General features: G+C 44.9%; 1 protein-coding gene across 2 annotated transcripts; it reads left to right on the top strand.

The window, feature by feature from the left end:
* The first annotated feature begins 350 nt into the window (after window positions 1–350).
* znf143b (zinc finger protein 143b) lies at window positions 351–27,501 on the top strand. Of its 2 annotated transcripts, none has more exons than XM_084334939.1 (15): window positions 351–423; window positions 1,594–1,709; window positions 5,926–6,114; window positions 6,485–6,562; window positions 6,803–6,993; window positions 7,433–7,498; window positions 8,604–8,720; window positions 9,239–9,314; window positions 10,473–10,598; window positions 18,383–18,562; window positions 19,973–20,200; window positions 22,819–22,964; window positions 23,588–23,740; window positions 24,537–24,665; window positions 27,140–27,501. In XM_084334939.1, exons 2-15 carry the CDS (start codon window positions 1,604–1,606, stop codon window positions 27,236–27,238), a joined length of 1,884 nt encoding a protein of 627 aa, XP_084191065.1. In that variant the 5' UTR covers window positions 351–423; window positions 1,594–1,603; the 3' UTR covers window positions 27,239–27,501. The 2 variants fall into 2 exon arrangements, with proteins under 2 accessions (XP_084191065.1, XP_084191066.1); XM_084334940.1 differs by having other exon boundaries at window positions 371–423; window positions 1,597–1,709.
* The last annotated feature ends 162 nt before the right edge of the window (window positions 27,502–27,663 follow it).

Genomic DNA, 27,663 nt, shown 5'->3' with positions numbered 1-27,663 from the left:
AAAGTTAACACTCGCATATGACACACAATAAGATAAAAACAAAACACTCGCATGCCTGTTTTGTCATTTATATTTTCCAAATAGTAACTATGTGTTTCCTCGACGACACAACGCGTTTATTAGTCGAAACGCCTGGAACAATACGGAACACATCGACGCGGAATGGCGTCTGTCAGGGGGCCCGTGAACATGAATAACTATAATACACAAAATGATTGATCGAGCGTTTGGGCCAACCAGCGCGCCGGAAATATAGGTCTTAATGTTAGAAAGCCAATCCAGTGACCAGGGTTTCCAAGTAGGTTGGACCTTTCAAGTTATGGGTTTTCTCGCCATACATGTTCCAGGGTGTCGGCTTCACCCAGCGTTTCCTGCACTGGTGCATGGTGGTCGAACAGGAGGAATTGTTGGAAAATTTCGGAGGTTAGTATATAAATGTGTGTTTTTACCCAGTGTGCATTATTCCCCCCGCCGTGCGGGAGAGAGAGAGAGGGGGACCACTGCAGCGATGCAAAAGAAGAATGGAAAACATTTGAACTACAACAATAAAACTGATCTTCAAAAAGAGTCAAAATGCTTATGTTATCATTTAATTAGCTAATGGATTCCGTTCTTCTTGTTGCCTAAAGTCTTGCGTTGTAGCGCCACTGGGGAAGCTTTGCCGAACTGTTAAAACGTTAACTGAACTTGTAACTTTGCGTGTGAAGAAACAACCGGATTTACATTCTTAACATTAAGCTACATTGAGGACGATCTAATGTTTTCTCGCTGCTTTGGACAGCTCGCTAATTATAACGGAAAACTCGACGCGTCGTCGTGGCTGCTGTCATTATGCTAAGAACGAGTAGCACGAGGATTGTTAGCATGTTGCTTATTGCTAACGATCCCGCTTTTATTAACTCGTTTTGACGTTTTTTTTTGTGTTGCTCTAATCTCATGTGATTCTGCTGGCGAACACACACACATAGTCTCTCTAGCTAGCTTCTATAGGTGATCGTCTGGAGCCTGGGTGATCATTGGTGTACACAACAACACCACCCCGGTTTTCTGCTACAAATGTTGCAAGTCATGCTAAAGTGTTGCTAATAATGACTTGCAGACCGCAAGAGTTTCACCGCCCAACTATAAGCTTTATGTATGTCAACTGTACTCTCTTTTCTGGACTCTTTTTGTATCACAAACTGTACTGTATTTGCAAATCTGGTATGTCATTAAATATATATATGTAGCAGTACTGTATCTGTATGTCATGTATGATTGTATGTCCTGATTCATTGAAAATGGGGGACCCTGATGTAAACGAGACTAAAGTCTTTCTCTGGTCTGCATCCCCTTAACAATTGTGTGTATTGAGCCGTAGGCCTACTGTATTGTACCCATTCTGCAATCTGTTAATAAAGTTTTCAATCAATCATGTTTAGTTTTCTGATAAATTAGAATAGATTTCAGCTACATTTCATGATGGAACTGTGTTGTTTGTGTGCATTTTAGTGCGGAATATTTGCATCATCATCACTATTTTGTGTTTGAATGATTATGATTGTGCTGACAATAATAATAAATGGCCAATGTTTCCTCCATGCATTGTTTCAGCAGCTAAATAATGCTCTTGGCCCAGATTAACCGGGACTCCCAGGGGATGGCAGAGTTTCAGGACGCCGATGGGCAGCAGGTCACGCTCTGCCTGGCAGAGGCTGTGACTGTGGCAGGTGAGTTCCCAAGGGGTTGAGTCCCCAATGATTTGGGTGACGGGTCCATGACTTTATACCTGGTAAAGTTTTCATGACTTTATATATGAAATATATTTTTTGTTTTGTTTACAGGGACAGTGCATTTAATACACATTGCTGTAAATTTGCCGATGTTAGTCAAAGGGCACATTTTCAACTGTTATCCCTGGGCCAGGTGTTTAAAAAAATATATATCAATTAAATGGCACATGTGAAGCTGACACTCGTACATGATACAAATGAGCAATTAGCAGACAGGACACATTTAAATACAACAATATATTTAGCAGGCAGGACACAATTATGCACAACTAGACATATGAATTATTAGACAAGACACAGTTACACACGACAAGAAATTAGCATGAACAGACAAGACAAGCCAGCAATAAAACAGTTGGGTTGGAAATTGGAATGCGTGCAGTACAACCATACAGACGGGGGGATTCAAGCGAATAGACATCAACCTGACACACACGGATAGACAAGCCAGACAGATGAGGACAGCCAAGATAGGCATGTTGAGGCTAGGTTGCTTGCTGGTTTCTTTTGAGCCATGTTTTAAGATCATGTATGAAGGAGCGGTGGTGCTATGCCTTATGTACTGGAAGTGTGTTCTAACTTCTAAGACTGGGAAGCTCTCACTGTAAACACTTGTAAACTCATGAAATTTAGACACATTTCCCCACCCCAGGAGATCGTAAATTAACTGCATTTATATAGCACTTAATCCAAAGCGCTTTACAAATTATACCCATTCACTCACACATTCACACACCGACAACAGAGGCAACCATGCAAGGTGCCCACCCGCTCACCGGGAGCAGGTGGGTGTCTTGCCAAGGTGTCTTGGTCAAGAACACTTCAACACGCTGCCAGGAGGAGCAAGAATCGAACCGGGAACCTTCCTATTACCAGACGACCGCTCTACCTGCTGAGCCCCATCATACTTGGACAGTATATTACAGTGATGGTAGCTTTTGGGTTTGATATCAATGGCCTTAAGTGCCTGCTTATGGGTTCCAAGACTATGGGTTCCAAGGTTTTATCGGTGGTAACATCATTAAATCGTTAACACTTTGAGAGCCACTCACGTCTCACGGCTAATCTCGTGTTTACGATAGTTACGTTGAAAGCCACTCACGAGATTTCTCGGATTTTTTTTTTTTTTTTTAAGTGATCTGAAATCATATTGCATCACGTGAGCCTACCCAAGGGCCGCCGGCGATCAGATGTGAAAAAAAGCGCTCCCTATCGTAAATCACCCTTTTGGAATGGACTCAATGAAAATGGATGGGGGGGAAAGAATAGTCCAGTCCACATTTCACTTCTCACCCATGCAGCCGGTCTACCAGAGTTCATTCAGGGGGCTCTGAGCCCCGCGGATCATGAGTTCTACTGTATACACGTTAGATCTATACACTTATCGATTTTTTCGAATGGTGATCAGGAATTGGAATATACCAGTTGGATACCATCTGATGTCAGGTAAGGAATCTATGTTATCAGTGTTAGGATAATCAGACTCGTTTTGATGAAGATATAAGCTTTTTTGTGATATGTGCTCCAGCGGTTTCACTGTAAAATCGACAAGGAAATGAAAGCAGCTATTATCAGCGCGCGCCTCGAACGTGCGTGCACGTATACTATTGATCAGCGTTTCTTCTTCTTCTTCTTATTTGAATTTCCGGCAGTGTAGACGCATCGTGGCGTATTACTGCCCTCCACAATTCTTGCTTCGCCCACACTTGAGAAAGTTTACACTCTTCTTCTTCTTCTTCTCATCTTCAAAACACATTTCTATCGTCTCTGTCTCCTTCTTCTCTGCTCCTCTTGTCATACAATCACAATACAAACATCATCTCCTCTCTTGGAGGGCCCCCCCAAGAGGGGGAACCCTCCATCTCATCGCCACTCGAGAATGTTTATTTGAAAACGATTCATAAATAGGCCGACAAACATCAACGTTCTGGAATATTCCAGTAAAAGGCGATTATCACAGAATGGGCTGTTTTTCACCTCAAAACGGGTGCTTTTCAAAATGCTCTCAAACGGAAATGAAGCGATAAAAAACCAATCTGCCTTGACAACACTGACTGGAAAATTATTCTTTGATAAGCGACGGGCAGATTAGACACATAGCCATAATTTAAAACAGATTAGGTGATATTAACGTTAACATTGGCGCTGATGGTGGCATTCAAGCACTAAGTCGTGCGCCCCCTGGTGGCACTGAAGTGTTAAACGGTAGGTTATATGTGGGAGAATCATGGCATGGAAATACATTTTACCTGCTTCAGATGTCAAATTGTTCCATATGTATCTGAAGTTGTGCACATTAAATTAGATTTTTTGCCACAACATGTTCAACTTGCTTTTTAAATGAGAGATGAGTCTTAATATACTGTAACACCAAGGTATTTCAAGTTGGGGACCACTTGAAGCATCTCACCTGATCCATAGTAAATCAACCTTAATATGAAGGGGTGACAGGGTAGCCTGATGGGTTAGAGAGATACCGTCCTGTTGCTAGAAAGACCCATACCTCTCGATTCCCGTAACAGCCAAAGTCCATCCCTGCCGAAGTGTCCTTGCGCGAGACACGGAACCCATTACCTGCTCCATGGGCGCAGACAAAAAGAAAATTTTACTAAGGGATAATAAAGTACCACTAATATTTAGAGGTTCACTGAAATATTCGGAACTGATTAGTGTAACGAGTAGGTTACTTTATAAAGTTGTTTTTGGGTGCACTTTAACCTCATAGTCATTCTGTTTCAAATCCAAGGTTCTGGAGTACAGAGTACAAAGCCAAAACAACAAACATTTTGAAAAGACTTGCTCACTGCACTTTATCAATTCATGGTCATTCATGCTGACTAGTATTGGCCTATTGTTATTATAAAAAACTATATTTACTATTTTATCTAATTATGTACTGACCACGCAATAGTGGCTCAGGAGGTAGAGCAATCGTCTGGTAATCAGCAGCATGTCGAAGTGTCCTTGAGCAACCCTGCCTAACTGCTCCCAATGAGCGGGTTGGCACCTTGCACAATGTTGATGTGTGGGTGAATGTTAGGCATAAATTACAAAGCGCTTTGGAGAAAAGCACTATACAAATGCAGTCCATTTACCACTGCATACCAATCCCCAGTCAAATGAAACAGAAAATATGAACAAAGGATTGGAATTGGGACAACTGAATGTGTCAGTTTGAGTCCAAATACTCAGGAGCTGGCTCGGCACTGATACAGATATTACAGATACTATCATTGTAGTAGAATAGCCTGTTTTGTTATGCCACAGTTTGCTGGGTGAAAGCATTAATTAGTCATGTTAAAGCTGCAATAACTATTTTCTGACCACAAAAAAACAAGACCACAGCTCCCCCAGTGATCAGTCCGACAACCGTAGTATCATCCACAAACTTGATGATACTGGTGTTCTTGGAGGCCACACTGTTGTGTGTGAAGTGTGTACAGCAGGGGACTCTGCACGCAGCCCTGGGGGGTCCCTGTGCTGGGGCTAAAACACCTACAACAAAACAAGTGTTTTGTCACCAGGATGCTCAATGACTTATGTAACATCAACCCATCCATCTACATTCATTGCATACACATCCACCTCACTTTAAACAAACACTCATCTTAACACTCCCTTTAGACACTTAAAAACTACACCATATTTTATATATTTATTATAAAAAGATTTGCATTACTACATCCATACCAAATCTTTGCATTTAGCATTTCTTTTTAAGCTTGCATTTTTGTACCTCATTGTCTGCATTTTTACTTCATTGTACTTTAGATTGTACTTTAGTTTGTATATTTGTATAGTGTTGGGACTTTATTCCTTTTTACTGTATGAAGCACATTCTCAGGGGCTCATACAGAACCAAGCATTTCACTGTATAATGTGTATACCTTATAGGTGACAAATAAAAAACGAAAACAAACGGGTGGTAATAAACAGTTTTGAAATTGTGAAAAATACTGTCAAAACAATTGTTAATGCAACCTTAACCCCACCTGTTTCCTGAGTGTTGATGGATGCAGCTAAAGGGCACTGTCTAGAATTATAAGAAGAGGGTGCCAGTCATCATAGAAACTTGTGGCACTGGTGGAGGTGTGACGGGCAGAAAGCCCCTGCAGGTAATAAATAATGCCTGTATATCTGATCTGTTCTCTAGATGGAGATCAGATGGAGAGTATGGACACCGTCAGTCTGCAGGCCGTCACTCTAGCGGACGGCTCCACCGCATACATCCAGCATGATTCCAAAGCTTCCTTCTCAGATGGCCAGATCATGGACGGCCAGGTGATCCAGCTGGAGGACGGGTCTGCGGCCTACGTGCAGCATGTGTCCATGCCCAAAGGAGGTAAATGACTTATGAGTGCAATGATTCCGATTAACTCGTGACATAAAGTGCCTGTGAAATGGCGTTAAGGATGTGTTTGCGCTTCTGTGATTTGATGCGTGTTCAAATGAAACCGGTGGGACTTAACAGTGGGAGGGGCTTGCTTTGAACATTACCTAAAGATATTAATGGTAACAAACAAGTAGAGTGACGGCCTTCATTCCACCATTGAGGACCAATAGGACGAGTTTTGGCTGGTTAAGGTTTATCTAACCTACCAGCCACTTTGGTAGACAACCAAGCATCACTTGGAGGTCCTATTCAAATCGATCTGCCTGGAAGACTTGTGAAAGGAGCTGGTGAATAATAATATTATGTTCTGATGTGGCAGGTGACACTTTACAGCTTGAAGATGGACAGACGGTCCAGTTAGAAGACGGGACTACAGCTTACATCCACGCACCCAAAGGTACAAGTTGTTGACGACTCCTCAACCCCTGCTTTCAGGAAAACCTCCTATTTGTCCCTCTTGCTGACCTACGTTTGAGTTTCTTAAACTTTTAAGAGTCTAATTTCAAGTCTAAATCTATAAACGGCACTGTAATATAATAAACCTCGTCTCATGGCTGTGCTAGTGAGTTTTGCAATGATATTCATATTGAGGAGTTATTGGGGTTTTCTTTAGCTCACTTTTCCTTGCCTTCTCCAGAGACGTATGACCACGGTCTGCAGGCTGTGCAGCTTGAGGACGGCAGCACGGCCTACATCCAACACACGGTCCACATGCCCCAGCAAAACACCATCCTAGCTATCCAGGCCGACGGCACCATCGCAGACCTGCAGGCAGAGGCCTGCATCGACGCAGAGACCATCAGTGTACTGGAGCAGTACACCACCAAGGTAGAGTTACTACATTATTAGGCTTGCTATCTGTGCGCTTTTCCACACGTTGGTGATGAGAACTTTCCCTGACTTATTGATAAACAGTGGTCATTTAAAAATCAATACACTGGCTGCAGCTTAGTCACAACAGTGCCCACCCAGCTTGCTCTGCAGTTGCGTAGCCACGCTGGCCACTGTTGCACCCAGGCTGTGTGTCGCAGCTTGTCGAATAGTCTCCTTCGGGGATAGAAATAATCCCGCTATAGTGAACTATGTTATGAAACATCTAAGAAACTACTGCTACTGGACATACTGTGTACTCTTGACTTCCACTAACATTATTTGTATTATTGTCCAATGATGCACAAAAACAAATGAGGTAAAACTCTAGGGTAGAGTATCTCCTTGAATACAATCTTAACCATAACTCAAGGGATCCTCTGTTCTCCTTCCTCAGGTGGAGAATGTAGAGAGTGCCTTGGGGTTCGGCAGAGTGGACACGGACAACGGAGTCCACATGCGGGTAGCGTATAAATAACTTAGTAGTTCAGCTGTGACAAGAACCCTCCCTCTTCAAATGAGCCATTCAGAATTGCAGCCACAATGGGCGTAGTTAATAACGTTCATGTGAAGATATGTTGATAAAATTATTAAAGATAGCATGCACAAGATGACTGCTTGCTGGTCAATTTTTATCTTTTCTACCAAAGTTTTTTCTTCTTCTTTTTAATCCTCCCTTTCTCAGATTTTTTAACATTTTTTTTTCTCAGATAGTCGTTGTGCCAATCCCCCCTCCCCTACCTGGTTGTTGTGCGCATGTTCTCCTACTGGTCGGTACAAGGGAACCCTGAAGTCATCCGCACGCTTCCTCCGACACGTGCGGCGGCAGCCAGTGACTCTTTTTTCACCTGGCAGCGAGGACTCTCATTGGTGAAGTGTAACGCGTGGGAGGTCACGCTGCCTTCATCAAGTCCTGCCTCCGCTGAGCAAGCGCCCAGACCTGACCTGTAGGCGTCGCTCAAGTCCTGCCTCTGCTGAGCAAGCGCCCAGAACTGACCTGTAGGTGTCGCTGTCCACAACGCCAGATTCCCACCCATGTCTTGCCCTCCCCCTAACCCAGCCAAACGGGTTAGTATAGCGATCAGCCCAAGCCCCAAGCAATGCTGTTTTCTACCTAAAGTTTAACCTAAAATATGTTTCTGACAACATTTTTAAATGTAAGATCGCTATGCTATTGCTGGATCTTGAGTCATATTTGATCTACGAAGTCTATTCTGAAAGTTGGATCTGTGCGACGGTTCAGGCTCGCACTCAACTGCTGGATGTACGATAATTATCGTATTTGTACTTTTGTACGATAAAAGCAGTTAGCTCGTTAGAGGCACAGAAACAGCCCATTAAGAACAGGACTGAAACAAGAGGGGTATAGAGCATGCTAGAATGTATAATCGGAGTGGTTTTAAAATAAACTTCAAAGACATGTTTAGGGGACCTCGAAGACCTATATTAACTTTATGAAACGCACTAAAATATGTCCCCTTTAAATCTCTTGACCTCTCGCCTGCCCCCGAGGTTGGCCAGGAGGGTCTCTTCAGTAACTAACTCCTCTGTTGTTTCCTTCTCTGTAGATTGTGGTGCAGAGTCAGGATGGAAGGCCAGGAAGGGTCTCACACGTAGGAGAGAAGTCATTCCGCTGCGACCACGAGGGCTGTGGTAAACTCTACACCACCGCCCACCACCTCAAGGCAAGGCGGCGCGTGTCTGTTCAGACCAGTCAGGATGTGGATTTTTCATAAAAATTCAAGAGTTTTTGAAGCATGAGAAGCTTGTCCTATCAACGAATTTGACGAGGAATTCATTTAAATATATATATATATACATGTGTGTGTAAAACTGCAATAACATTAACATTTTGAATTGATTAGGGAGGCACTAATGCTGGTATCCGATATTGGTTCGATGCCAGGCTAATATAGAAAATATTAGAGAATTTCTCCAATACAAAAATGTGATGCCAAGATACAGGATAGAAATCAAGGCAAAGTGACTTGTTTTGCTGCATTTTAGAAGCATGTTAGATCTCTCTAATGGAGAACACTATTATGCATCTAAAAGTGATGGATTGGATCGCTAACTCTATGTTGGGATGATTTCAAACCTCATCTTAAATAAAGGATTTACCTCCCTATGTTCTCACAGCAGTGTCAGCGGTCCGTTTGTTTTCCTCTGTGTTGTTTTTCAACAGTCTTGTGTTGTGTTACAGGTACACGAGCGCTCTCACACTGGAGACAAGCCATACATCTGTGAATATCTGGGCTGTGGGAAGAAGTTTGCCACAGGTAATGAGCGTGTGTGCGTTCGTCTGACTCGAGGTACAGTCCTTACCAATGAAACAACATCCAGAGCGAGTGTCTCCTCCAGCTTCACTTCTCTCTGAGTGAAACCGGGTGCTCAGACCTGACCATTCAATCTGTTATCTAATCTCGATGGATGGTCGAGAGCAGGCTCTCATTTACAAAGGGGGGGGGGGGGGGTTCAGTTTTTCTTAATTTATTTGGCATGTATTGAAACGTAGCTTTACAATTAGGGATGTCCGGTATTATCGGCCTACCGATATCGGAAAATATCGGTATCGTTTTTTTTTTAAAAAAAACACTTATTTTTTATTGTTTTTTTTACATTTATTTAACCTTTATTTACCCAGGCAAGCAAGTAAGAACAAATTATTATTTTATTTATTGTCAAAGTATGCATAATGTTGTGTTAATTACACGACAAGAGATATGTAAGGGATAATGTATAGCTAGCTACGAGGTCATTGTCGCAAAATAATTGACCGACACGATGTTTAAAATACCGAGGCGCCTCGCAGAGGTGTTTTAAACGTCAGTGAAGGTCAATTATTTTGCGACAATGATCGAGTATAGCTATACATTATCCCGCTTATTACATGGCTAACTTACTAACAATATACCTAATTCATTTTACATCGACAAGACGAGACCAAATGCAGACGCAGTTCTGTTCTGTCGCTCCCGCTGTCATCGTCACACACACTCCGCTGTCGGTGCAGCCGGCAGGTGTGTCTGATTGGCTGCACTGATGGAGTGTCAGTGGGCTTGATTGCGAACAGCTGCGCACAGCGGTCATTATTGTTCGGCAGAGGTCCGTTATCGAGTAATAACGGACCTCTGACCAATCGCAAGCAAGCATTTCGGCGAATGTGAAAACGCCATGTAATAAGTAATGTTAATTACCTGAAATTATTCCGTTTTTTGGGGGGGGGGGGGGGGGGGGGGGGGACCCTGCATATATCGGTATCGGTTGATATCGGTAATGGAAATTAAGAGTTGGACAATATTGGTATATCTGTATCGGTAAAAAAGCCAATATCGAGCATCCCTATTTACAATACTTCTTCCAGGGACATGAGACAAATTAGAAAAGTCATTTTCCCACCTCATTCTTGACAGAATCTCTGCATTTTTGTTTTTCAGGCTACGGACTGAAGAGTCACTCTCGCACACACACTGGGGAGAAGCCCTACAGATGTCTAGAGATCAACTGCCACAAATCCTTTAAAACCTCCGGAGACCTGCAGAAGCACACCAGGACACATACAGGTACAACACACCAGGACACACACAGGTACAACACACCAGGACACATACAGGTACAACACACCAGGACACACACAGGTACAACACACCAGGACACACACAGGTACAACACACCAGGACACACACAGGTACAACACACCAGGACACACACAGGTACAACACACCAGGACACATACAGGTACAACACACCAGGACACACACAGGTACAACACACCAGGACACATACAGGTACAACACACCAGGACACACACAGGTACAACACACCAGGACACACACAGGTACAACACACCAGGACACACAACACACCAGGACACACACAGGTACAACACACCAGGACACACACAGGTACAACACACCAGGACACACAACACACCAGGACACACACAGGTACAACACACCAGGACACATACAGGTACAACACACCAGGACACATACAGGTACAACACACCAGGACACACACAGGTACAACACACCAGGACACACACGGGTACAACACACCAGGACACACACAGGTACAACACACCAGGACACACACAGGTACAACACACCAGGACACATAACACACCAGGACACATACAGGTACAACACACCAGGACACACGCAGGTACAATACACCAGGACACACACAGGTACAACACACCAGGACACACACAGGTACAACACACCAGGACACATACAGGTACAACACACCAGGACACATAACACACCAGGACACATACAGGTACAACACACCAGGACACACACAGGTACAACACACCAGGACACATACAGGTACAACACACCAGGACACATACAGGTACAACACACCAGGACACACACAGGTACAACACACCAGGACACACACAGGTACAACACACCAGGACACATACAGGTACAACACACCAGGACACACACAGGTACAACACACCAGGACACACACAGGTACAACACACCAGGACACACACAGGTACAACACACCAGGACACACACGGGTACAACACACCAGGACACATACAGGTACAACACACCAGGACACACACAGGTACAACACACCAGGACACACACAGGTACAACACACCAGGACACACACGGGTACAACACACCAGGACACACACAGGTACAACACACCAGGACACATAACACACCAGGACACATACAGGTACAACACACCAGGACACACACAGGTACAACACACCAGGACACATACAGGTACAACACACCAGGACACACACAGGTACAACACACCAGGACACACACAGGTACAACACACCAGGACACACACAGGTACAATACACCAGGACACATAACACACCAGGACACATACAGGTACAACACACCAGGACACATACAGGTACAACACACCAGGACACATACAGGTACAACACACCAGGACACATACAGGTACAACACACCAGGACACATAACACACCAGGACACATACAGGTACAACACACCAGGACACATACAGGTACAACACACCAGGACACATACAGGTACAACACACCAGGACACATACAGGTACAATACACCAGGACACATACAGGTACAACACACCAGGACACATACAGGTACAACACACCAGGACACATACAGGTACAATACACCAGGACACATACAGGTACAATACACCAGGACACACACAGGTACAACACACCAGGACACATACAGGTACAACACACCAGGACACATACAGGTACAATACACCAGGACACACACAGGTACAACACACCAGGACACATACAGGTACAACACACCAGGACACATACAGGTACAATACACCAGGACACACACAGGTACAACACACCAGGACACACACAGGTACAACACACCAGGACACATACAGGTACAACACACCAGGACACACACAGGTACAACACACCAGGACACACACAGGTACAACACACCAGGACACATACAGGTACAACACACCAGGACACATACAGGTACAATACACCAGGACACATACAGGTACAACACACCAGGACACATACAGGTACAATACACCAGGACACATACAGGTACAGTACAATCAGGGCTTGACATTAACCTTTTGGCTCACCAGCCACTGTGGCTAGTGGTTTTCCACAAGTTACTAGCCACTCAGCATTTTCACCAGCCAAAAATCCCCAAGCTCACGCCCCCACCCAAAAGGTTATAAATATAGGTAATTGGACAATGTAACTGCATGCATTTGTTTGGACATAAGGTTTTATTTGAACAGAAACATCTAAAATAACATCTAATCCAAAATGTCAGTAGTGTGGTGTGTGCTAAAATAACATCTAACGCCAAATGGGAGGGGGGGTCAAAGGTCAATGTTTCCTGACCTCCACAGGCGGGCAATAGAGCGCGGTTAAACGGCAGGAGTAACTATGACTCTCGGTAGCCAAAGGGGGGCAACTGCGATTTTGTGCGAGCTCCCACGCCCGTATTCCGATCCCCACGAAAATATGCACAGGGGTAGATCTCGGTCGGTTGTACAACTTCCCAATGCCCTTCCATCAGCGAAAATGTCGGGAAAGAAGTTTTGCGCGACGTGGAATGATTTGGGTGATTTTGTGCGAGCTCCCACCCGTGGATCGACACAAGATTTCTCCTAGGGGTAGAAGTCGGTGGGGGGCACGATTTCTCAATGCACTTCCATCAGCAAAAACGTCGGAAAAAGGTTGAGGCGTGACATGGAAAAACCTCGCGGATTTTGCACGAGCTCCCACACGTGTGCCCATATTCCGAATGCATTGTCCCGTGGGGGCGGATTCACGGTGATGGGGGAAATTTAAAAAGCCGCCAAAGTGCCTGGAGTGAGTGTGACGAGTTACACGCCACTGCTGAATTCTACCCGCATTTGGTGGGTGTTTACTCATTGACCGCCAAACCCGAGATGTCTCTGATTCATCTGCCTACGTTGGAATTGCAATGACGACCGAATCTCACCAGGTGGCAGTAGGCCTGCCGCGATAAGCAATAAATCAATTAATTGCAGCGATAATTAAAATGAATGCAATGATTTTGACGGGCGCGATTAATTGCTATTTGCGCGTTTGTTTTAATGAGGCGGAACCAGTGCCCCTTGTCAGTCACTGTCCGTGTTGGGAGGCGGGCCGCTGGCTTTACTACAGAGCACAGCACAGGAGCTCCGTGGGGCAACACCACATAGCTTAACTACATTTCTCAATAGTGTTGCTCCTTTTAACCAAGTAGCGTTATTTGTAGTGTAACGTTAGAATAACAGAATAACGTTAATACAATTACATGCATCATTGTTTACAATGAACGGGTGGGGCTAGTCAAAGGACTGGAGACGGGGACAAGTTAAACATGAATTAATTTATTATAACAGGTCGTTTTCGAGTCGTGCTGCAGTGCCTACGCACCACAGCTATTCTATTATATACTGCTTTGACGCTTCCTCCTCATCGTTGATTGCCTGTAGTAGCTCCATCTAACGTTAGTAGCTAACGTTAAAACTAAAAAACATAGGAACCGGACGAGACAAGTTGTCGGCTAGGATAATCACAACAATACTTCCGGTCCGGTCGGTGGGCTTCAAAATAAAAGTCTTAAACACCGGAAAAGACGGAGCGGTGGGCTTCAAAATAAAAGTTTTGGGAAATAAATTTCTCAAAAAAATTCTCTAACCGGTCGCAATAATATCGCTTATCGCGATATTTTCGGGGGCAATTAATCGCCCAGCAAAATGTGTTATCGTGGCAGGCCTAGGTGGCAGTATCGCCTACCTTTTGAACTCTGATTCTCTGAACTAAACTGTCTCTGTCCTGCTCCCTTTATTTCCTGACTCGCTCTGAGGGGGAGGAGCTCTTGCAGAGCAATCGCTAGGAGATCTCGCCTCAACCTATAGTTTCCCGTATACAAGTCATTACATATAAACGAGTAATCACGATCACTGATGGGATCATTGGAATTATTATTTTTGGAGTACCTTCTGGCTAAGGTAAGGTATATTCTATGTCTATTTTACCGAACCTGAAACATGTTTCTGTAACGATCACCAAGTCGTATCTTACCGGACCTAAACCAAGCTTTTAGTAACAATCCCGTTTTTGGGGTAAGACTACCCCCCTTTGATGATTTTGTGAAGGCACATATGTACATGGTATATACCTTTTTTGATTTGGCAGTCTTTGGGACTTCAGGCGATCAACCAGAACGATTTGGGCTTATTGCATAAACGCGCCATATCTCGCGAGTCGCAATCTATGGAAATGGGGCGATGTGTAGTGTGTAACAAACTACAGTGTGTAGAAATGAAGTGATTAGTCAGCAATGGACTATGAACAATGCCTGTAAAATGAGCCATACTATTGTCTCCATAGCTATAATACAGAGCACACGATGGGTCTGCAAACATCGCTAAAATGGTCAATAACGCTGGCGCCATAAAGATGGCGAAAGCTGGTGGCAGTCAAAGAGTTGATGTCAAGCCCATGCGGAAACATTTAACATTTTATATATTTGTTTGGTCTGGTTTTTCCACCAAAGATGTTCACTAAACTATTGATAATGGCTTAGCATCATCTTTACACCTTTGTCCTCATTGAGAATGTAATGAGCGCCCCCTTCCCCCCTCCCCCCCCTGTAATGAGCGCCCCCTTCCCCCCTCACGTCTTCCCCCTTCCCCCCTCACGTCTTCCCCCTTCCCCCCTCACGTCTTCCCCCTTCCCCCCTCACGTCTTCCCCCCTCCCCCCTCACGTCTTCCCCCTTCCCCCCTCACGTCTTCCCCCCTCCCCCCTTCCCCCCTCACGTCTTCCCCCTTCCCCCCTCACGTCTTCCCCCTTCCCCCCTCACGTCTTCCCCCTTCCCCCCTCACGTCTTCCCCCCTCCCCCCTTCCCCCCTCACGTCTTCCCCCTTCCCCCCTCACGTCTTCCCCCTTCCCCCCTCACGTCTTCCCCCTTCCCCCCTCACGTCTTCCCCCCTCACGTCTTCCCCCTTCCCCCCTCACGTCTTCCCCCTTCCCCCCTCACGTCTTCCCCCTTCCCCCCTCACGTCTTCCCCCTTCCCCCCTCACGTCTTCCCCCTTCCCCCCTCACGTCTTCCCCCCTCCCCCCTTCCCCCCTCACGTCTTCCCCCTTCCCCCCTCACGGCGCCCCCTTCCCCCCTCACGTCTTCCCCCCTCCCCCCTTCCCCCCTCACGTCTTCCCCCTTCCCCCCTCACGTCTTCCCCCTTCCCCCCTCACGTCTTCCCCCTTCCCCCCTCACGTCTTCCCCCCTCCCCCCTTCCCCCCTCACGTCTTCCCCCTTCCCCCCTCACGTCTTCCCCCTTCCCCCCTCACGTCTTCCCCCTTCCCCCCTCACGTCCCCCCCTTCCCCCCTCACGTCTTCCCCCCTCCCCCCTTCCCCCCTCACGTCTTCCCCCTTCCCCCCTCACGTCTTCCCCCTCCCCCCTCACGTCTTCCCCTTCCCCCCTCACGTCTTCCCCCTTCCCCCCTCACGTCCGCCCCCTTCCCCCCTCACGTCTTCCCCCTTCCCCCCTCACGTCCGCCCCCTTCCCCCCTCACGTCTTCCCCTTCCCCCCTCACGTCTTCCCCTTCCCCCCTCACGTCTTCCCCTTCCCCCCTCACGTCTTCCCCCTTCCCCCCTCACGTCTTCCCCTTCCCCCCTCACGTCTTCCCCTTCCCCCCTCACGTCTTCCCCTTCCCCCCTCACGTCCGCCCCCTTCCCCCCTCACATCTTCCCCTTCCCCCCTCACGTCTTCCCCTTCCCCCCTCACGTCTTCCCCCTTCCCCCCTCACGTCCGCCCCCTTCCCCCCTCACGTCTTCCCCTTCCCCCCTCACGTCTTCCCCCCTTCCCCCCTCACGTCTTCCCCTTCCCCCCTCACGTCTTCCCCTTCCCCCCTCACGTCTTCCCCCTTCCCCCCTCACGTCTCCCCCTTCCCCCCTCACGTCTTCCCCCTTCCCCCCTCACGTCTTCCCCCTTCCCCCCTCACGTCTTCCCCCCTCACGTCTTCCCCTTCCCCCCTCACGTCTTCCCCCTTCCCCCCTCACGTCTTCCCCCTTCCCCCCTCACGTCTTCCCCCTTCCCCCCTCACGTCTTCCCCTTCCCCCCTCACGTCTTCCCCCTTCCCCCCTCACGTCTCCCCCTTCCCCCCTCACGTCTTCCCCCTTCCCCCCTCACGTCTTCCCCCTTCCCCCCTCACGTCTTCCCCCTTCCCCCCTCACGTCTTCCCCCCTCACGTCTTCCCCTTCCCCCCTCACGTCTTCCCCCCTCCCCCCTTCCCCCCTCACGTCTTCCCCCTTCCCCCCTCACGTCTTCCCCTTCCCCCCTCACGTCTTCCCCTTCCCCCCTCACGTCTTCCCCCTTCCCCCCTCACGTCTTCCCCCTTCCCCCCTCACGTCTTCCCCCTTCCCCCCTCACGTCTTCCCCCTTCCCCCCTCACGTCTTCCCCTTCCCCCCTCACGTCTTCCCCCTTCCCCCCTCACGTCTTCCCCTTCCCCCCTCACGTCTTCCCCCTTCCCCCCTCACGTCTTCCCCTTCCCCCCTCACGTCTTCCCCTTCCCCCCTCACGTCTTCCCCCCTCCCCCCTTCCCCCCTCACGTCTTCCCCCTTCCCCCCTCACGGCGCCCCCTTCCCCCCTCACGTCTTCCCCTTCCCCCCTCCCCCCCTTCCCCCCTCACGTCTTCCCCTTCCCCCCTCACGTCTCCCCCTTCCCCCCTCACGTCTTCCCCCTTCCCCCCTCACGTCTTCCCCCTTCCCCCCTCACGTCTTCCCCCTTCCCCCCTCACGTCTTCCCCCCTCCCCCCTTCCCCCCTCACGTCTTCCCCTTCCCCCCTCCCCCCCTTCCCCCCTCACGGCGCCCCCTTCCCCCCTCACGTCTTCCCCCTTCCCCCCTCACGTCTTCCCCTTCCCCCCTCACGGCGCCCCCTTCCCCCCTCACGTCTTCCCCCTTCCCCCCTCACGTCTTCCCCCTTCCCCCCTCACGTCTTCCCCCTTCCCCCCTCCCCCCTTCCCCCCTCACGTCTTCCCCCTTCCCCCCTCCCCCCTCACGTCTTCCCCTTCCCCCCTCACGGCGCCCCCTTCCCCCCCCCCTTCCCCCCTCACGTCTCCCCCTTCCCCCCTCACGTCTTCCCCCTTCCCCCCCCACGTCTTCCCCAAGCCGGCCCCTTCCCCCTTCCCCCTTCCCCCCTCACTGAGCGCCCTCTTCCCCCCCCCCCCCCTTCCCCCCTCACGTCTTCCCCCCTCCCCCTTCCCCCTCACGTCTTCCCCCTTCCCCCCTCACGTCTTCCCCCCTCCCCCTTCCCCCTCACGTCTTCCCCAAGCCGGCTCACTGGCTCTCTCTCCACCTAAATGGTTCGCCACTTCACACAATCCTGTTATAGCTAAGAAAAAACAATAGTTTTCATGCATAGATAAGTAGGTAACTGGTTTCATGTTAGCAGTTAGCATTTCCTGGATGACGGTGTGGCCAGCTGGGCAATAGAAACCATGATAGGTTCCCAGGAAGGAATTATAAAATTGTAGTTTAAGTTTATTTATTAATTTGCTCACAAACTATATGTTTACAATAAAAATTATTACAGTGAGTGACTGTAAATGTGCAGGAGAGATAAGAAACATAAGAGGGCTTGTAGAGGACCCCTAGAGAAAGAAAAAACACAGAAATTAGTTGTAAACGGAACAGAAATTAAATATAAAAAAAATAAAATGGAATAAGAATAATAATGAAAGTGCTCAAGACATAGTCATGGAAAAACTTCAACATGAAATTCTACATCCGGGCCAGGGAGGGAACACTCACCCCAGTGTTTATATAGCTTTATCTAAAGAGGATGACTCCATCTCTTTTGCAGGAGAGAAGCCTTTCAAATGTCCCATAGAAATCTGCGGTAGAGCCTTCACCACCTCCAACATCCGCAAGGTCCACATCCGAACGCACACCGGAGAGCGGCCGTACTACTGCTCCGAGCCCAGCTGCGGGCGATCCTTCGCCAGCGCCACCAACTACAAGAATCACATGAGGATCCACACCGGTATGTTCAAGCCTCAAATAAAACACCTACACTCATTAAAGGGGAACTATCTTATAAATTGCCTTTTTGAGTGTTTAGCATTGTTTCCTAGCTATGTGAACTTATATTAATATGATCTATGTCTCTAATTCTCATATTGGCGCATTCTTCCAATTCTCCTCTCACAATATTCACCCTCACTGAACTGAGTCATCTGAAAATGTGATGATTTGTGATGTCAGAGAGACACAGCTGCATGATAATGTGGCTGTGTGGCATCAGGTACATGATGAGCTGCACACAGTGGTTGGAGCCCAGCCTCAAAACGGCTTAAGATCTTGAGGTAGAAAAATGCTGTTTTTGAGGACTTGATTAGAAATACAAAACAATGAATAAAATAAAAATAAAAATTACAGAGGTGTTCCATAGACTCACAGGAATTGTGTAAAAGAAATAGTAAAATAGTTCCCCTTTAAGTTATAAAAAAGTTGAAGTCCAAGGCAGCTCTACAAATATTAAAATGCCTTTTATTTTATGGCTCACATTATTTAGAAAATTTAAAATAAACCGACATGTTTCGGTCTACATCAGGGTATTGAAGGCCCTATGTAGGCCGAAACATGTCGGTTTATTTTAAATTCTCTAAATAATGTGAGCCATAAAATAAAAGGAATTTTAATATTTGTAGAGCTGCCTTGGACTTCAACTTTTTTATAACTAACGAATCCTACCCCGGATTTAATCCAAAGAACACCTACTGAAACAACCAAGAACGCTGAAGCCCTCTCCATATCCTCTTTTTGATCAAACCTACACTCATTAGTTCTCTCTCTTGCGTTTTATTTATTTAACCAGGTTAGTCTCATTGAGAATAAGAATCTCTTTTGCAAGAGACTGCAGCATTTATAACATACAGTAAGGTTACAGCTACAACATAAAACAAATGCAGAATAAGTACATAGAATAAATCATACAAAACACATTAAAAGTAAAGTGTTCAGGGCCAGAGTTGAAGAAAGTGAGATTCAGATGGCTCCCGCTTTTAAATTCATCAAAAGTATTTTCCAGCCGCAAGTTTGCTTGTAGTGTATTCCAGGAAGAGGGAGCAGAATACCTAAAAACCAACATACCTAGTTCTGTGCGGGATCTTGGTTACAGATAATAAGTACAGGTCAGTCGAGCGTAAGACTATAACTACCAATGTTGCCTGGTATGAAAGTGCACAGATAGGAGGGGAGCAAACCAAGACTTAACTTATTATATAGCTGCAGACCAACTCTTTTGCATATTGTGGTACTTGTTGAGAAGAATAATCTTGATCTGTGATGTGGCTTAGGTCATATTGCCCAGCCGATATATGAATATGTATGTTATTTAGAAATGAAATGAATATAAACCCTGTCTCCATACTGCTCACCCATGTGCCTTCAGGAGAGAAACCGTACGTGTGCACAGTGCCCGGGTGTGAGAAGCGCTTCACAGAATACTCCAGCTTGTACAAGCACCATGTGGTCCACACGCCCATCAAGCCCTACACCTGCAACCACTGTGGCAAGACCTACAAGCAGATCTCCACCTTGGCCATGCACAAACGCACTGCCCACAATGACACAGAGCCCATCGAGGAGGAGCAGGAGGCCTACTATGAACCACCTACAGGTGTGTGTGTACAAAACATGCGTGTGAATAAGATGAGGTTGCAAGAGAATGTAAAAGCAAAGTTTTTATGATGTATATAAAACTGACATACAAGACAGAACATTTCAACTTGCTTGCAACTCTTAGATGTAACTCTAATGAAGGCATGTTGCTGAAATGTGTTGGTTTTAATTGTATGATTTAGGGCTGCACGATTTTGGGAAATAATCTAATTGCGATTTTTCTGACGGATATTGCGATTGCGATTATAATTTTTTTTTAAGCAGCCCCACAGAGGTTTATTGTAAAATGCGGCTTGCATCTGGCCTACGCGGTGGGTCTTTTCAGGACACAGAGCCTGAAAATGTTTCTTTTTACCTGGGAATCGATACCGGTACCGAACGGTACCTTTTTTTCTGTACTTTACTCTCCCTCGCTGAAGTCTAAACTTCACAACACACAATCTAAAACCCCTTACCTTCCTCTCCCAAACCGATCTTGTATCTCAATGGGACTTCCTGGTTAAATAAATGTTAAAAAAAAAGCGATTTTTCTTTTTTTTGCGATTTGATAATTGCATCATTCCAAATCGCGATTTCGATTTAAAATCGATTAATCGTGCAGCCGTAGTATGATTAAAGAACATTAGACCTCATTCTCGAACGGACTTACGAGAAAGTTACCAAGAAATTCTTTAACTCTATTTACAAACTTTAAATTAGTAAAGTTACTAATATACAATATAGCCTGATTCTGTATTTTCTACGAGTTTAGTGGATGCGTGACCTGCTCCGCACCTGTGTGAGAGAGAGAGTGCACACTTTGCGTAGTGGGCGTGTCAACGGTGTCGACTGAGCATAGGGAAAATAGTCACAGACTTATTCTTATTTCATAATATAAAGTTTCTAAATGGACGTTTGGATTAAACCAAATTGTATCCAGTGATGAACGGTCTTTCCCAGCGGAACACAAGTTACTTAACGTTACACAGGTCGTGCTATGCTTAGCAATCTAATGTGAAGATTTCAGGAGCCGTCGGCCAACAAAAATGTAGTTTCCCGCTGTGTGGGTGACTCACTCAAAGCGCATTGCTAGTATGGGCGGAGCCGAGCCAAAAACAGCTTGGAATCTTGAATGCAGAAAATGCTGCTCGAAAGTACTTGATTAGAAATACAAAACAATGAATTTTTTTGGGAAAAAACCTTACAGATGTGTTCCATAGACTCACAGGAATTGTGTAAAATTGCCCAAATAGGGAAAGAAATAGTAAGATAGTTCCCCTTTAATGATACAAATATTGTCGTATTTATTATAATAATTTTATTCCGAGGATGTCTGTAGAATCTACGCGAACGCAATCACCAACTATTTATCCCAAATGAAGCCTTTTACCAGTTTCATCACCTGTGCATTGTATGTTACTATTACACGTTACTGTTACATTTGCACTCTGGTTGGATGTTGTATTGTACTTGTGCTGTATAATGACAATTTGTCAAATGTACATTTGAATCTAATCTAAATCTAATCTAATTTTGATCAGTCGCAAATTGCTTTCGCTCTACCCGTTAATATTTCCCCCACAAGGGTCAGCATGAATCGAACGCGATGGATAGCCTCTCCTTATAAGGAGCTGGCGGGGCGTTTCTGTATGCAAATGGGGGTGTACGAGAACGCACTTACAGTTTATGAATGAGTTGTTTTTCATTCATGGGAACCCAGCTGCGATGATTTTGGCCACTTACGAAGACCTTTTCACGCGTTCAGGAATCCGGAGGCCGATTTTCGTAAACTTTTTATGAAGATAGTTACAAAGATACTTACGAACATGTTCGAGAATGAGGTCATTAGTCAAGTCAGTCAAGTCAAAGAGTTTTATTTGTCACGGCATACAGTGAAATGCGGGGGGTCATGCCTGCAGCGATTGTGCAATAATACAAGTAATAAGAATAGGAATGAGAATAAGACATTTGTGCAATAATACAAGTAATAAGAATAAGACATAACAGGTATAATGTACATACATTTTGCAAAAAGCATGGTAAAGACATGCGACGGTCCTGCAATACAATGTTAGCTACGGATGAGGCACTGGGTCTTATGTACACTTACTATACAATGCTATACTATACAATCTACAGTTATACTATGTGTCCTTATGCTAACTTGCTATATCCATCTATTTACTATACAAGAACCACTCCTGTTCTTTTTTTAAAGTGACCTTTTCATTGTGTAAAGTGACCATTGAGTGTGAGCGTGTGGTGACCATTGAGTGTGAGCGTGTGCAGCATGTGTGTGTGTGTGTGTTCATGCTAAAGTGACTGTTAGTGTGTGAGCGTATACAGTGTGTGTGTGTTATGTGTGTGCTCATGTGTGCTTGTGTGTGGAGATTTCAGTGTTCAAGACTCTGATGGCCTGATTATTACAGATTTATTTATAGAACTCAAGAGTTGCTTTCCAGTTCATGCACCGTGGTTGAAGGATGAAGTTGCAACAGATCTTTTGTTTCTCTAATTCAATGACCTCAAATATGAGTGTACTTTTTATTGAACTTGAAAAATAACACTGATTTGGAGTCAAGTCATTCAACTTTCAAGGGACAAAAAGTCTGAACCGTACTCCTCTGTTTGACCCAGATGCCATCGACGACCCTAACGTGACCTACACTACGACAATAGTGGAAGCGGAGGACTCGGAACAGGTGACCGTGGAGAACGCAGAGATCTTGGGACAGCATCATCATGTTGCCTTGGTTACGCAGGAGGATGGAACACAACAGCAGGTGATGTCACAGCCGACAGTGGTTTCCCAAGTGGGTTCTATCAACCATTGGAATTTGTTGGGGTACTAAACACATTTTTAACAGGAGGCTGTGATGAAAAGCAGGCAAGAGAACCTGGACAGGGTATCGGCATTCACTACCTGATTTGATTTCGATTCACAAGGTCCTGATTCGATTCAATTCAATATTTCAATTCAATATGGTTAGAGTTGATGACGCTGGTTTCAGGAGGCCATCACCTGCCATTGTTGTCAAAAGATGTAATTGAGAGAAATCTGAAGGACAGGAGGCGCATTGGAAATAACATGGATTAGAAGATCAATCTTTGGATTTTAAGAATCAATTTGATTCAAGTGAAACTATTCAATATAGATTTTTGTCTATTTTCCCAGCCCTAATGAAAACGTAATGAATATCGTTAGAGTAGGCTTGATTAGTGATCAATAGGAAAAGCTGTTAAAATGTTTGCCTTAAGCCTCTGTTTGGATCGAGGTCCCATGAAACCCTTTTTTGATCAAATGTGACTAGTTGACTATATGGGCATAGGAATCCCTATAATAGTGAACTACAGTGGTGTGCTAGGAAACTGATTGGCCTCTTGTTGGTAATATCTCGCATGTCAGGTCAGTATCTCTGAAGCGGACTTGCAAGCTATGGGCGGCACGATAACCATGGTAACACAAGAAGGCACCACCATAACCATCCCAGCCCACGAGCTGACATCACACGGGACTCATTCAGTTACCATGGTCACGACTGACTGCTCAGATGGACAGGTAATCAACTGACCAACGTCCAGCCAGCTAATGTTTTCTAAAAACAATTTATTTTTATTTGTACTTTATTTTGACCTTGGGAGTCAATTGTTGACAAGTTGACAATGTTCTGTTGTTGATTAAAAATCTATCTAATCCATACATTTTAGGTCAGTTTGCAAGAAATGTCATGATACAGTTGCATCAACACAAAAAGCGGTCTTTCAAGTTCAGTCCTAGCATAGGTTGCCAAAAGAATCAGAGCGTCACTGGAGGCAAATTTCAAGTCTCTTTGGATAAAAGTGTCAGCTAAATGTGAAATGTAAAAATGAGTACGTCACACAAGGACCAGTATTCCAGTGCAACATAGCTGAGATATAAGGTGGTAATTGACAGAGTAGGGCTTTATAAATATACAGGTACCAATGGTTATCATGCCTGTGTGTTAATGAGGACCAACCAACCTTACCGTAAAGAATACAGTGGTGAGTGTTGTAGCTGTCACTGGTAATAAACCTCAGGGTAGAGTGGTAAACGGAGTCCAAGGACCTGAGTGTGGAGGCTGCAGCGTGCCTGTAAATTACATCCCCATAGTCCAGAATTACCAGGAAAGTTGATTCAACAATCCTCCTTTTACAGAACAAGGAGAAACTGAAAAAAATAATACATTATCTATTTAAATGTGTATTTGTTGTTGAGCCAGATTCCAACATAATGTGTATTCTGTGACCCTTTCAATATTTGAGCCATTTACAGCTGAGATGTGTAGGTTACTGTAGTCATGGTGTCCTGAGTCAGCTATCTCTGTTGTCCTCAGGTGGCGATCATGACACCCGACATGGCTTCATTTCAAACCGTGGAGGAGGCGACCTACAGCCATGAGCAGGATGACATTCACCCTGTCACCCTATTGGCCACCTCAAATGGCACTCACATCGCTGTGCAGGTTGGTACACTAACAGTGTGGTAGCGCTGCCCCCCCCCCCGCCACTCTTAGTTGACTTGGCTGTTGATTTGGACCTAGTCAAGACTTATTTGTAATAACTGAATGAGTTACTCTTGTTTTTGGTAAACACTAGATTTAAAACGGCCCCTCTAGGTTTACATTAATTTACAGGACCGTAATGCGGGAAACACAATTTTACAGATTTAAGTTGATTACAGTCTTAACTGGCAGCCCGATCTCGCTTAAAATATGTAAATAAAGTACTAATGAACCACAGAGGGGGGGAAGGTACATAATATACGTTATCTTATAGCTATACATTTATTGTGAAGTAAAAGTATTGTGTTGAAAATGTAACGTGTACGTATTATAAATAAGTACATATATTCATATTCAACATTTAACACCTTTTACGTTTAAGTTCCCCTGCTGTGGATCGAACCCTAACATTAAATCGAACTTTAACCGTAAACATTTTAAAACTAACCTTAACTCTAACTATAATCATATAGATAGTGGTGAGAGCACTTGCCCGCAACTCTAATGATTGTTGGTTCAACTCTTGATTGTGGTTTGTTTTTGGACTTTTGCAGATACAATACGTAAATAATATTACATATGGCTATAACATAATGTACATTATGTACTTTTTTTTTTTTAATGTGGTTGATTAGTTATTTATTTCCGTTTTCTGATGAGACGGTGTCGTCAGTGGGGTCAAGAAATGGAGAACCGTCGGGACATGTCAGGACAGCTGAAACCCGCCTAATTTTCTGCCGTCTAATAAAAATTCAGTATCTACTGCACAATGTATATGGTTCTATTTCGTTTAACACCTCCTTCAATACTCTGCTGTCTCTGTGATACCGACGTGGTTTCGGGGCAATGCTGACTGAACCTACACCTGTTCAATAATCCCTCCATAGCCCCCACCCACTTGGGCTGTTTGCTCAAACTCTCAGGTGAAAGTGTAGGTGGGTGTGGTCAGGAACAATGGCACTCAGCAGTAGCGTTTTCTTGCTTACGGTTGCTTCTGCTGTTGACATATCGTACTACAGGAAAGCTTACACCCCAGGGGTTCCTCGACAGGATAATTTATTCAGGATAATTTTAAATGCATGAAAATTGTGTTCACAATCATACCAATTGATCCTACAGTTGAGTTTCAAAAATGTTTCAAACTGGCTTCTTTAAAGTCCCCAGCCTGCTGGTTGTATTTTTTTTTATTATATAAAAATAACTGATTATCTGGGCATTTTGGTGTAATCAGGAATATATCAAAGAGGATCTCAACCCAAAGTTTGGGGGGAAGCATGTTTATAGCTACAGGATGTGTGGGTTTACATGTAAATCCAAAGCCACAATGACCGCCACCAGACTCCTGACGACCGACAGGCACTATATCAACAGAACCTCTCGGTATGATTTACAGCTGAGGTTTTTGTGCTTGGCTTTAAACTACATCACTGAGGAACCTTATCGAGAAGCCCAGAAGGAAGGTAGAATGTCCCCCCGAAACTTTCATTAATTCCATTCATTAATCTAAAATGAACTGGACTTAATTCGCTGTAGAACTTAATGGAATCTGCTCCCAGGTCTTAAAACAAACCGTTTTTGTTGTTGCACAAAAAATTACTGTATATACACTGTTTCCTCCTTTTACCGCCATGCGACAGTCGTCACTTAAGTAAAAGCAATAATTTACATATCCAGAGGTGCTAATGTGTGGAAGCATATTGCTGCCACACCAGAAACAGTAAAAAAGTATCAGTATCACGTTATAACGTGTATTGTTATAACTAGATGTTTTTCACGTTATAACAATATATTTTCACGTTATGACATACCGGTACTAACTTATCACATTATAACAAGAAACTTTTCTTGTTATAACAATATACTATTTATCACGATATAACGTGCAACGTTTTATGTTTTAACGTGATAACTTATTGTTTTAACATAAAACGTTTCACGTTATAACGTGATAACTTGTTTTTAAAAAGGCCTACCCCATAATCCTAATGTAAATCGATGCTCAAGTAGGCTAATGTTTGTAAACTGAAAGCTGGAGGAAAACAAACCCTATATTCTGTGCCCCACATTCGTATGGTTTTAACAAAAAATAAATCCCAGATTGGGGCTTTAAAGGGATGGTATAATAAATGGATTGAATCTCTGTGTTGATTAAACGGTCCTCAATGTCACATGGTTAAATGCGTTACAAAGCTGTGTTAACAGATTGGGGCTTCAAAGGGATGGTATAGTAAATTGATTGAATCTGTGTGTTGATTAAACCGGTAAATGTGTTACAAAGCTGTGTTAACAGATTGGGGCTTCAAAGGGATGGTATAGTAAATTGATTGAATCTGTGTTGATTAACCGGTCCTCAATGTCACAAGATTCAATGCGTTGCAAAGCTCTGTTAATAATTGCAGATCAATGTTTAATCTATTATGCTTTCTTTCTCCTAGCTCAGTGATCAGCAAGAGCTTGATCAGCCCTCACTGGAGGAAGCCATCAGGATAGCATCAAGAATACAGCAAGGAGAGTCGCCAGGCCTGGACGATTGATGGCAAAACAAATGGACTATGACTTAGGATCTAAACCATCCAAAGTGGACGAGTATCAAAGAGAGAAAAAAAATCACTGGTCTTCCTCTATTTTCCACATCTTACATGAGACCTTAGCTTTTATGTGTATATATAGATTTTTGATAAGAGTCCCTCATCCAAACAGGAGGAAGAGCGGAGAGGAGAAGGCTTTCTAACCATGGTGGTGCAACAATGCACATGCTGCAATGTACAGCTAATGCTATTTCTAATAAAACAAATATTGTGTGATTAATTGACACCTTGTGTTAAGGAAACTGCATCCTGTTGAGTTTTACTGATAAGGGAATGCATGCAAAGTGAAAGGAAACTGGTGATGGAGAAAGATGTTGGCTGCTTCACTCTAGGCAGCGCAACTTGAGAAACTAACCTGCCTGATATAGCAA

This window comes from Notolepis coatsorum (assembly GCF_963971535.1).
Source record: "Notolepis coatsorum genome assembly, chromosome: 18".
NCBI classification, from domain to species: domain Eukaryota; kingdom Metazoa; phylum Chordata; class Actinopteri; order Aulopiformes; family Paralepididae; genus Notolepis; species Notolepis coatsorum.
Note: the sequence above shows the minus strand (reverse complement) of the source record. Positions and strands in the feature narration are given on the sequence as shown.